This window comes from Carcharhinus amblyrhynchos, chromosome 3 (assembly GCF_965287045.1).
Source record: "Carcharhinus amblyrhynchos chromosome 3, sCarAmb.v2.hapA, whole genome shotgun sequence".
Taxonomy (NCBI): Eukaryota; Metazoa; Chordata; class Chondrichthyes; order Carcharhiniformes; family Carcharhinidae; genus Carcharhinus; species Carcharhinus amblyrhynchos.
In genome coordinates, this window is record NC_137326.1 from 103761511 (window position 1) to 103775024 (window position 13514).

Genomic DNA, 13514 nt, shown 5'->3' on the forward strand with positions numbered 1-13514 from the left:
ATTTTAAAGAAAATCATATTTTTATTTTTGTTTACAATGCAGATGTATACTCATTTGATGAAGAGGAAGCGGTACTCGATGCAAATATTGCAGAACACTTGATGCACTTTGGTATCGACATGTTGAAAATGCAAAAGGTGTGTAAAAAAAAAAATTACCAGTCTCTTGATAAGGAGATAAAATGAGATGCTTCTTCTCAGGCTCAAAATAATGGACCTGTCATCATCTTATTTACAACAATGAATAGAAGCTGAGTCAGTGAAATCAAATCTGATAAATCAGTTCTTATAAACTGGAATAAATGTACTGCAACAAAGAAAATCGCACAGAATGAAAGTCACTTGTTGGTGGAATATTGAAAGGATTGAGATGTAACAGAGCCTTATTCCCACCATCTTTAATGGAGTCAAAATAAAAGTTGAGATGACAAAAATGTGTGATAGTCACCAAACCAGCTGTGCCCTTTCACCTTTCAACCTGATTACAGTCAAAGTTGACCTTCTTGTCACTGGTATCTGCTCGCTAAGTGGAACCATAGGCCAGATTTGTTGCTTTTTGACTAAAATCTTTTTAAAAACTGCATTTGAACAGATTTGCAGACGAGCACAACATGTTGGCATGGAAATATTTTAAACTTGTATATAGCTAATGTATATTTACGTGGATTATAAAGCTGCTTTGTTGAATTAGAAAAAGGGTGCAAGGTTGGTGGCACTTATATTGTTCTTGTTAGCACAGACCTTTTTCTTCCTTTATGCATGTTAGTGAAAGCACTGATTATTATAGGTACAGTGGATTCACTGGAAATTTAAATCAGATATAATTGCTTCTTAAGACAGCTACGTAGGACAGACTAGTTGCAATCATTCATTGTTTAAAAAAAAATGCATCTGTATAATATCAGCTGAGTAATGGTTAATGTTAAGTGGATTGGATAAGGATTTGTCAAATTGTATTATCAGGTGACTGTTTGTTTCATCTGTCTGATAGTCAGAAAATGTTAATCCTGTCGAAGATATCAAGCCGCGGATTAGTGAGTGGGAGATGGTCCAAGAATCTGGTATGAAATTGAAGCCAATATATGGTTCTGGATACACTGGCATTAAGAATCTTGGAAACAGCTGCTACCTCAGCTCTGTCATGCAAATAATCTTCAGCATCCCTGACTTTCAGAGAAGGTGGGTTTTATGTAGAAGTTTGTGTTCTCTGTAAGATAATGCTGTTTTGAGAGACATGTTTTTGAGTTTTCATTTTCTGTAGTTTATTCATTGTAAGATATTCACTGTTTCTCTGACCCCAATCTCCCTTTTCTCTGCCAATATTCTTGAACGTGCTGTAGTCTTCCAGATCCATGCCGATCTTTTCTAGAACTCCATATTTGAATCCCTCCAATCAAGTTTCTGCCCTATACAGCCCTGAAAAACCTCTGATCAAAATTGCAAATGACAACCTATGTGACTGAAACTCTCTTTTCGACCCTTTGATACAGTTAGCTACAGCGTCCTCTGCCATTGCCCTTCCTCTGTCATCTGCCTGGGCGGGACTTTATTTGGAGGGTTATCTATCCAGTTGTAACCAGACAATCACCTACAATGGCTTTTATTCCTGTTCCTGTACCATTATTTCTTGAGTCTCCAAAGGATCTATTGTTGGCCCCCTCCTAGTTCTCATCTACCTCCTTCCCCTCAACCACAGCGTCCAAAAACAGTGTCCAGTTCTACATGTAGGCTGATAACACCAGCTCTACCTCAGTCCCTCCTTTCTCAACCCACCAGTTTTTCTGATTTGTCACATTGATTGTCTCACGTGTTGTGACGTGAAGTTTGTAAGTATGTAAAGAATGTAAAATACGAGAAGGAAAACACCAGTGTGTGGTCTCTTTAAAAGTTGGTTTTGTATTTATGGCTTGAATGTTAAAAATACAGGCTACATAGGTTGCAACAATTGTAACTAGGATCAAGCATCAGCGTCGCCTTGGTAACAGACTCTGCAGGTTTTTGCATTTTGTTAGCCTATAAGTTTAAAGAAAACACTCAGCTAAAGGGAACCTATCAGATTTGAATTTGCTGTTGTTTTCAATAACAGCAACCAATCCTGATATTGAAAATCATAGGTCATCAGGAATATAAATATAGGAATTCAACTGCCTCTCTTCAGTGATTCCAGTTCTGTTAGTGAATTCAGTCGAGTTCAAATGAGAAGGCCATCTCTGGAGTGGTTCTCCATCCTGCCAGTTAAAAGAACTATCTTTGAAGAGAATTATCCATCTAACACCAGGATATCAAATCAGAAAGACCTTATGGCAGAGAAATCTCCAAATCTTTTCCAAGCTATCTGACCTGGTTGTATATAGTTTTTTTGAGTGACCAAAATTCTGTTATTACTGTTTTAGTACTGAATCATCCTTGTCTTTATTTGAATAGCATTTCAGTCGAACCTTCCTTTAATTAAACAAGTACATTTTAATTGAAGTTCCTGGTTGGTTGAATAAAATAACTTGTTAATTATTCCCTTAAAGCAAATGCCAGGTCTTTATATTATTGAACTTCTAAACGTTAATGTAGACCAGTTAAACCTTCCCAAATACTTTTACCAGATTACGGTGAGGTAAAGAGGATAAGGTATGAGGTAAGAGATAAAAGAGGTAAATCTCTGCATCATAACAGATGGCCTAAAATGGGAAGCTGGAAGCCATTGTCATCAGTCCCCATAACAAATCCTGATCCCTATTTATTAACTTTCATTATGCATTCTAAACATCATCATTCATGCACTCTCCTGGTCAGCCTCCCAGCTTCTACCATTCATAACTTTGAACTCATCCATAATTCTGCTGGCTATATATTTGAACTCATACCAAGTCCTATTCACCCATCATCCCTGAACTCACAGACTTACTGGGTATCCTGATATGGCAATGCCTCCATTTTAAAGTTCTTATCTTTGTTTTCAAATCTTTCCTTGACGTTACCACTCCCTAATTCTGTAAACTCTTCTGGACCTATAAGCCCCATGAGATCTCTGCATTCCCTCATTTCTGGCTTCTTGTGTAACCTTTATTTTAATTGCACTTCATGTCGCTAACAGCTGCCCGCAAGAGTTTTCTTGGACTTTTTGTGTGGAAACTTGCTATGGTCCAGCATCTGATCCAGTACAATGACCTCTACAGGACATCTGTGCTATGAGTAAGAAGGTTATGAAAAGACAAGGCTTTTCAACCAATCGCAATGAAGAATCTTTACCAAGTCTAAAGCAGAAATTATAGAGTCATAGAGGTTTACAGCATGGAAACAGACCCTTCGGCCCAACTGTAAATCAGACATAAATCATGTGTAGAACACAAAATAAAGATTGAGAAAAAAATAATAGGATGAAGAAAAAGGAAAAAAGAGACGAAGAAGAAATAAAAAGAATTACGTTAATTTTACATTTTTAAATCACCACCACAAATGAACTTCTGAAGGAATGCAACTCCATATTTATAAAATTACATTTTCAAGGCCAGAGAGGTTGTTTAGCAGTCCCAGTCACTTCTCATGCAATTAAAACTTCACCCACCCTTGAATGCACCAATCCTAACTTTTTTCGGATGCCTTTAGTGGAGATCTAGTGAATAAATACCCCAAAAGAGAAGGGCGAAGAAGGAAATAGAATGCTTGGAACAGAGTAGAGGACAGGTGAAATTAAGCAATGAACATGTTATGTTAATGCCCATTATGATTTCCACTTTTTACATAGATTTTGCTGATTGATAGCCAGTTCAATTTGCAATCTGAACTTCCGAAGTTTTATTTTTCTCTTTAAGTGACGACTTTAAATACCATATTAATGTTCTTGCCATGACCTGATATTGGACTTTGCTTTTGAGATGATGCGTGATTCAAATTGCCCTGTTAGAATATCATAGTTCAATAGCATCCTTGGCTAGAAATGTTACTCTATCACAGAATCCTACAGTACAGAAGGAGGCCACTCAGCCCATCAAGTCTGCATTGGCTACAATCCCACCCAGTCCCCACTCCCTTAATCCCACATATTTACCCCGCTAATCCCCTGACACTTGGGTCAATTTAGCATGGCCAATCCATCTAACCAACACATCTTTGGACTATGGGAAGAAACTGGAGCACCCAGAGGAAACGCACTCAGACACGGGGAGAATGTGCAGACTCCACACAGACAGTACCCAAGCCGGGAATTGAACCCGGGTTCCTGTTGCTGTGAAGCAGCAGTGCTAACCACTGTGCTACTGTGCTGCCCACCATGCCGTTTATCGATGAGAACAGTTACAGCACAGCCTATGGGGAAATGATGTATTTCTGACACCAAACTCTGGACTTCCCCATTTGCAATTGCCCAAGTTGCTGCCAGATTGCCTCTATTATAATGGTGAGTGCTGTTAGTCCCACCACTATTAACTCAACAAAACCCAAGCTATTAGAATGTAAATACTGTGTATCTGTTTTACAGATATGTTGGAAACCTCCAAAGAATATTCGATTATTCCCCTCTCGATCCAACTCAAGATTTTGATACACAGATGTAAGTATTAGGTACTTGTCCAGCTGTGCCTAAATATATTTGTTAAGTATCAGTAATGAATTTAAAACCAGACTTTGCATCTTTGTAATTGTGTTTTCTGAGAACGACATTGCTCACATAAAATAGGCAAAAAAACCAAGAATTTTTGAGCACATAAATCTGTAGAAATGTTTTTAAATTATCCGTGTTGAGATCCTGATATTATACATTGCTTTTGAGATGATGAGTGAATCAAATCGCTCTATTAGAATATCATGGGTTTATTAGCACTCTTGGCTAGCAATGTTACTGAATGAATAATTGTGAAGTTATAATTGAAACAAAATATCACATATGCTAGAAATTTGAGATAAAAACAGGAAGTGTTGAAAATACTTAGCCGGTCTATTATTTTCTGTGGAGGTGAATATGACTCTTCTTCAGAACTGAAGGAAGATAAAAATCAGATTTTCTTTGCTATTGAAAGGGGAGGGTGAAGAAGAAAATAAAATGCCTGAGACAGGGTAGAGGACAGGAAAAATTAACTGATTAAGATATTATGAAACAAAAGCAAAGCGAATGATTATAGTTGTATTAGGAGCCCCGTCAGAAAATAGAAACATGAGAACAAGATAGAGGGAGGTGATAGTTAGTGGTATTATCACTAGACTATTAATCAAGAAACTCAGCTAATGTTCTGTGGGCCTGGGTTTGAATCCCACCACGGCAGATGGTCAAATTTACATTCAACAAAAAAAATTTGGAATTAAGAATCCACTGATGACCATGAAACCATTGTCAATTGTCAGAAAAATCCATCTGGTTCACTGACGTCCTTTAGGGAAGGAAATCTGACATCCTTACCTGGTCTGGCCTGCATGTGACTCTAGAGCCACAGCAATGTGGTTGACACTCAACTGCCCTCCAAGGCCAATGAGGGATGGGCAATAAATGCTGTCCAGTGATGGATGGATGAAAAGAAAAACCAGCACAGGGCAACAGAAAAACAGAATCAAAATTAGGGACAGAATTCATGGCCTGAAATTGTTGAACTCAATGTTGATCCCAGAAGCATGTAATGTGCCTAGTCAGAAGATAGTTAGAACATTGAATATAGGAGCTGGGACATCTTGTTGGAGTTGTACTCTGCAATTTTGGTCACCCTATTATAGAAAGGATATTATTAAACTAGAAAAAGTGCAGAAAAGTTTTACTAGGATGCTACTGGGACTTGATGGATTGAATTATAAGGAGAGGCTGAATAGACTGGGACTTTTTTCTCTGGCATGTAGGAGACTGAGGGGTGAGCTTACAGAGGTCTATAAAATAATGAGGGGCATAGACAAGGTAGATAGTCAATATATTTTCGCAAAGACAGAGGAGACTAAAACTAGAGGACATATGTTTAAGGTGAGAGGGGAGAGATACAAAAGTGTTCAGTGGGGCAATTTTTTCACACAGAGGTGGTGAGTGTCTGGAGCAAGCTGCCAGAGGTAGTAGTAGAGGTGGGTACAACTTTATATTTTAAAGAGCATTTAGATGGTTACATGGGTACAATGGGTATAGAGGGATATGGGCCAAATGCGGACAATTGGGATTAGCTTAGAGGTTTCAAAAACAAAAGGTGGTATGAACAAGTTGGGCTGAAGGGCCTGTTTCCATGCTGTAAACCTCTATGGTTCGATGAGCTGATGTTCCTGAAACTTGCATTGAACTTCATTGGAAAGCTGCAGCATGCCAAACACAGAAATATGAGCATACGAGAGCAAAGTGGTGAATTCAAATGACAAACAACCATGAGAAGCTCAAGGTTATGTAACAGACTGAGTATTCTGCAAAACAGTGTATAGTCTCCCGAGTGGAGACAACACTGCATTGTGAGCAGGGAATACAGTGGATTAGCTTGAAAGAAATGCAAGTAAATTACTTCTTCAACTGGAAGGAGTGCTTGGACCCTTGGATGGACAGGGGAAGGTATCATGGGAAGGGGATGAGTTGTGGGGATGATTGAGGATGGGGTCCCAGGCGTCATGGAGGGAATGATCCCCTCAGAATGCTAATTAGGAGGGATGGATGTGTTTGGTGATGGCATCATGTTGGCATTGGTAGAAATGGTGAAGGATAATCCTTTGAATATGGAGGTTTCCGGGGACAAATTGACAACAAAGGGGAACTAATGTAGCTCCAGGAGGGCAATTACAATATTGAAGTTATAATATTGAACAAGCATGAGGTGAACCGGGGATGTTTTGTGTTATTGAAAGAGAAGAGCCTGGAGATTTAATTGACTTACTAAGAGCGTTAAGTCACGGTCTGGGAGTTGAGCATTAGGCAAAAGAATTGTCATGTGGATGGAAATCAGTGATTGTAAATGGTTACATTAGAATCATACCTGTCAGTGTCCTTGAATGCTAGAATTTGTGTAGTCAGAGGGAAGGCTCCTCGTTACTGTAGGACAGATGGAAGTGGGGGGGAGGGGGTGCGGGTAGTGGTATGGTGACGGGGTTGGGGGCAGGGGTGGTGGGTTGTGTTTCCGGATTTACATGACTGTGAAATGTAGTCATTACTTACCTGGCAGGGGTGAAACCATGATCAAGCAGGTGGTTCGCCCAGGACGAGGCTATCCCAGTGCAGTCCAGGTGTGCTAATGCCTGCGATATCCCCAAATGCGGGATACCTGACTGCAAAATTTGTTTCTTATTTTGTCTATTCACAATCGCTCCACTAGATGGAGCACCTCAGGGCAGATATAGACCATGATTTAATGGCATCTCCTTCGGTCACAGAGGGTCATTGATATTGTCACCTTGTTCCACACTTTCATTCTCTTGTATCCCTGTTGTACTGTGACCTATTTTGTTTCACGAGCACCTGACCTACTCCTTCTGTGCACCAGAATTTGTTCCACACTTTTTCTTCCACTCTCACAGCCTGAACTCGCCACAGAACTTGTTTTGCTCTTTAGGAATCTGGAATGTGACCTTGCACCCTCCCAGTGGTTGATGCTTTCTGGTGATGCCTTACATTAGAGGTTGTCTCAGAATATTGGAATAAGAGTACATTCACCTGGAATAAAAATTGTGTAACATAATTTTGCATTCACAGCAGTATTTGAAAATAGCACTAGGGCGGCATGGTGATAGAGTGGTTAGCACTGCAGCCTTACAGCACCAGGGAATCTGGTTTGATCCCCGGCTTGGGTCACTGTCTCTGTGGAGTCTGCACATTCTCACCATGTCTGCGTGTGTTTCCCCTGGGTGCTCCGGTTTCCTCCCAGAGTCTGAAAGATGTGTTGATTAGGTGCATTGAGCATGCTAAATTTTCACAGTAACCTCATTGCAGTGTTAATGTAAGCCTACTAATAAATAAATTTAAAAAACTTCAACTTAGCTGTGCATAACCCAGCAAGCTATGAAAACATGCTGGCCAGGATTTTCCAGCATTTCCCACCGGCGGAATCTTCTGGTCCTGCCAACTGCAAACCCACATCCCCAGGGGGTCGGGGGGGGGGTTATATAAAACAGGAAACCCCATTGACAGCAGCAGGACCAGAAGATCTTGTCATTGGCCTGTGGTGGGTTGCCTTGCTGCTGTGAAACATGCGGTAGGCAGCGTGAAGAATCCCACAGGTTGTGTTTCTTGTAGATAATTGAAGTGAACGTTTTGATTTTGCACAGGACCAAGCTGGGACACGGACTCCTCTCAGGCCAGTACTCCAAACCTCCAATGAAGTCCGAGGTTATTGAACAGGTGATGAAAGAAGAATACAAGGTATTTGATTGTCTGTGTGCTAACTTGATACCTAGGTATGTTACAGAGAGTGTGCAAAGATCAATAACTAATTTCACACCATGTAGTATTACATGCTGCTGATCTTAAGAGGGGAGCTATGTGTGGCCATTCTGGGCATATCAAGGCATGCTAAGCTTGATGCAAGCAGTTCTACTTTTAGTACTCCAAATAGTCCTGGCATCCTACGCCAAAGAGTCTCTGGAATTTATTTCAAAATTACTGTAAGTACCTTGTGAGCAACCTCGTAGCCAATAATGTTCCGTCCTTCCGCCACATATTTGCCAGAGCTCCAGTAGAAGGATTGGAAAATAGGCCAATGCTCACGTGCACTGAGTCTCAGACTGACACTGGGGATTCTGCTGGGTTTTCTAAGGAGAAGAGGCTACATTTGCCCTTACCAAGCCAGTCAAAGGGGACAGGGATAACGCTTAGACTCTTAAGAGCAGACCGAAACAGCATTGGCAGTTGAATGCCAAGAGAGAATATAGATACCATGTTGTGAAGAATGCACATAAGATTCACCTGAGGGTTCAGGCCAGGATCGTTGCTTGGATCCTGGAACGGAATCCCAATTTTTTAAAAAGTTAATGCATTTCATTGAATCATAAATCATAGAATCCCTACAGTGTAGAAGGAGGCCATTCAGCCACAATTTTGCCTAGCTCCTATCCCTGTAACCCCACATATTTATCTACTAGATATCTATCTCTGACAGTAAGAGGTAAATCAGCAAGGTCAGTCTACCCAACCTGCACATCTTTGGACCGTGGGAGGAAACTGGAGCACCCATGCAGATGTGGGGAGAATGTGCACACTCCACACAGTCACAAGGGGCCTGAATAGAACCTAGGTCCATAGTGCTGTGAGGCCGCAGTGCAAACCACTATGCTATTATGCCATCCATCTGTGCAAATGGTTCCTTAGTTAAGGGGGTTAATGGGGGAGACGATGGTCTAGTGGCTTTATTGTTAAACTATTAATCCAGAAACTTAGCTAATGTTTCGGGGACCCGGATTCGAATCCGTTCAATAAAAAAATCTAGAATTAAGGATTGACTGATGATCATGAAACCATTGTTGATTATTGGGAAAATCCACCTGGTTTACTGATGTCTTTTAGAGAAAGAAATCTGCTGTCCTTACCCAGTCTGGCCTTCATGTGACTCCAGAGCCACAGCAATGTGGTTGACTCTCAACTGCCCTCTGAACAAGGGCAACTAGGGATGGGCAATAAATGCTGGCCAGCTAGCGACACCCATGTCCTATAAGTGAATTAAAAAAACCTCTCCTTCACGAGTGATGAGGATGTAGGACATGATTACTGCTCTTAAAATGACATTGCACATTTTGTATTATAGTTTCTGGGGGCAGGTGTGTACCCAGAATGCATCCTGAATGTGCAGGCATACGTCTTTGGTATGTGAATTCTGGTGAATCCAAAAAGCCCACTGGGGTAAGTGATATCAGAGGGATACCAGCACAATTACTTTCTGACAGATTTTTAAGGGCCTTCAGCCCTTATGGAGGTTAAAAATAGTTTGATATCTGGCAGAATTCTCACTCTAATGCTTCTCTTAATTTTAAACAGATCACTTCCACAAATATTTTAATTGGATGGCTGTAAGTCACGGTGCCATTTGAGTTCTTATTGTTCTGTATATGTTTCCGTACTGGACACACTGAGATATCATGTTTGCCGTGAACCAGACTATTTGTTTGGAGGTTTTGGATTGATTGAAATGACACTTTCTCCCTTGTGCAGAGATGTAGAACTTAATTGATGGCTGTTGCTGCCAGTTTTATAGTTCCGTTTTTGTTGATTTTTGGTTGTCTTAACCTATCTAAACTGAACTAGTGAAGATTTATAGAAATGTAAAGAAATACTGAGCGCTGTGAGTGATAATTTAGCAACACACCTTTGTAAAGTTTCTGGGAATAAAACATTTGTGATGAACAGTAGTTGTAGGGAGAAACTGGCAATGTATAATGAATTGCAGTGGAAATATTAGTGCCAAGCATAGTGAATGAAAATACTTTTTTGACCATGGACATTGTAACTTTAAGCTGCTTTAACTCGGAGTACCAAGTTTTGTTTCATATAACTGCACATTTAATAAGAAACTTAAGTGTGTGCTTATTGGCAAGCTTGAGTTGAATCAAACTGTAATTTAATCGCTGTATGTTGGAGCTCTGAGGAGGTAGTTTCGGTCTGCTACACTTTGGAATTAATTTGGGCCTTGACACTTGATTTATATTCATAACTTATCATCGATGCCAGATGATTTATGCTTCAAATTGATGCTAAATCTTTGGAGTGTGATTGCACACTGAATTTAATCTTTTGACATCAACAATTGTATGAACATGAGCACGGCCACTCCATCCTCTACAAAGGTTAGGTCCTTGTTTCGGTTCATATTTCACATTTCTCCGACAGCATAGCCTGGGTTTTAACTCCAAGCCAAGTTATGCGCACTGTGGCTGTTCTGAGTTGGGAACCCAAGAAGAATGGATTTCCTGACTGTCTTCCAGAATTTAACCGCCTGATAACTTTAAATGGGATTGCCAGGCTGGGGATGCTTTTGGTGAGGAAGCCTGTTTTACTGGGGCCTAGAGCAGGTAAGTGAAAGAGATTGTGGGGCAGTGAGAGGATCATAGGGGAAGGGGATTTAGATCATGGAAAGGCCTAGATGGAGGATTGGAAAGGGGATTGATGGTGTTTTGTGAGTGGGTGGGGTGAGGAGTGACGGTAGTCAGGAGGGTCTCTGATGGTTTGGAGAAATGTACAGATTGGAAAGGTTGGGTTATTAACTTGTTGAAGAAACTCTTCTGCTCCTCTTGGCCCAAAGATAGTCCTGGAAAGGGACTTAGCTCATGGATTCCACCTTTCTCTGTCTCCTTTCAGCTGCTGAGTTCCCTGAGGCCCAGGAACCCCTGTCACTGTGGTTAAAAATAGAGTGACTGTCAAAATGAAGGCACGCAGCCTCATTATAATATTTTAAATGACCAATCCACTTCCCATGAGCAGGTTGGTCAGATAACCCTTGTCCTATCTCTATTACAATCAAGAGAGATTTAAGTAGATTGAATTTCCAATTCCGTTTCCTTGTGTTTTAACCTCTGACACATTTTCTTTGGGGAGTTTAGATTCAGTGCACTCACTGCTGCACTTATCCAAAAAGTTACCCAATGTTTCAGAATATCTATATTAATGAATTAGTTTTCCTGGATGAAATCCCTGTACTGTAGTTCTAAATTGAACACCAAAAATGTTTTTTAAATTTATTTATTAGTGTCACAGGTAGGCATACATTAACACTGCAATGAAGTTACTCTAACAATCCCTAGTCGCCACACTCTGGCACCTGTTCGGGTACACTGAGGGAAAATTTAGTTTGGTCAGTGCACCTAACCAGCACAGCTTTCAGACTGTGGAAGGAAACCAGAGCACCTGGAGGAAACCCATGCAGATATGGGGAGAACTTGTAGACATTGCACAGACAGTGACCCACTGGGAAACTGGGAATCTAACCCGGGTCCCTGGTGCTGTGAGGCAACAGTGTTGACCACTGTGCTACCATAAATGTGCAACAAATGCTGAGGTTATTTTCCCAATACAGCATAGACACCATTCACGCCACATACCCACTACAGCAGTGTTGGAGAATTTGGCGCTCAGCCAAATTTCCGCTCAGCGCAGTGAGATAGGAAAATCCTGCTGGCGTGAACGGTTGTAACATTCCAGCCATGGAATGGGTTTTGTGGCATCAAGAGGGTAACAAGTGCCCTTCCTAACTTCACCAGAAAGCTTTTGGGTCACTGCCAGCTGCTCAATAACTAAACTCACACCATGGACAAATCATTAGATTTTTTGACCGCTTCTGCCACCCAGCAAGTTACTGGCAGTTTGTCCAAAATATTTTAATGAACCCTGACTGTGAAAATGAATCTGGGCCGCAGTGTAGCTCAGGCCCTGCCATTGTAGTGCAGACCCTATCATAGCCCACCCAATATCTGCCCAGGTAAAAATCACCCATTTGCTCTGTACATATTTTTCTCTTGCTCTCTGTCTTTTTTTCCCTGATTTTACTTGTTAGTGCTTAATTGTTTCACTTTTTTTTGGTTAATTTTTATCTTTTGGCTCTACTTCTTGCCAAATGCAATGCCTAAACCTTCAGTCACAGAGCCTTTGGGCAGGACCTTGTCAGTATACTGCATTATTGTGATATATCAGCCACAGTTGCTGTTGGCCTCACTGATATGGCATTATTGATTTCAATTTGTATTTCCATCTGAACCTGAACACGTTCTGCCATTTCTCTGGAGTGAAAAGCTGCAGATTTATGACCATGGTTCAACTAGGAGTGAGGTTCCAAACAGGGTCAAGTAGGGAAGGAAATGTAACAGGAAATTAATTGGGCCTCACATCCTGTCACGTCTTTTGATTATCAATTCAAATTTGACAATGTAGCAGAGTCCTGGAAAGGTGCTAGTGGACTGCTGGTCCACTCGGAATAAGGTATATATTTTTTCTTTTATTCATTATTGGAATGCGGATATCACTGACAGGTTCAGCATTTGTTGCCCTTCTGTTATTTCCCCAGAACTGAATGGCTTGTTCGGCCATTTCAGAGGGGGCAATTAAGAGTCCAACATCGTGGATCTGGAGTGACATGTAGGCCAGACCAGGTAAGGATGGCAGAAGGACACCAGTGAACCAGACGAGTTTTTACAATGATAGTTTTGTGGTCACCTTTTACTGAGATTAGCTTTATATTCCAAATGAATTAATTTAATTCAAGTTCTGCAGCTACCATAGTGGGATATGAACCCATGCCCCCATAAAATGATGAAATCTTTGCGTTGAAGGAGAAAGTCAAAAATAATGTTTGTGTACCCTTTTTTGCATCTCTCATGTGGAGGTAACTTTTAAAGTCCATTCTTAACATGCAAATTACTGAGGCTTAGCTTGACAAAAGGTTTAGCTAGACAAAGGTCAACCAGTGAGCAAGGCAATTCAGGTGTGTAAGTCTCATTGTACTGCACTGAAATATCTCTGAACTGTAGGGATAGGTGAAACCAGCTTGAGCCTGTTCCACCATTCAGTTAGACCATTGCTGATCTATATCGCCACTTCATTTGCCTTCCTTTATTTCATATCACTGAGATTTGACAAAGTAACCAGTTTTTGACCCTGTTTTG

At 40.8% G+C, this 13514-nt stretch overlaps 1 protein-coding gene and 1 pseudogene across 1 annotated transcript in view; both read left to right on the top strand.

Moving 5' to 3' along the window:
- The window catches only part of usp13 (ubiquitin specific peptidase 13), a 92921-nt gene that overhangs the window by 39014 nt on the left and 40393 nt on the right, over positions 1–13514 (top strand). Inside the window, exons 7-10 of the mRNA XM_080185631.1 lie at positions 43–137; positions 991–1178; positions 4471–4542; positions 8199–8292. Coding sequence (XP_080041757.1) covers positions 43–137; positions 991–1178; positions 4471–4542; positions 8199–8292 — 449 coding nt within the window. The remainder of the gene's footprint in view (positions 1–42; positions 138–990; positions 1179–4470; positions 4543–8198; positions 8293–13514) is intronic.
- On the top strand, positions 7085–7238 carry LOC145341656 (U1 spliceosomal RNA; annotated as a pseudogene).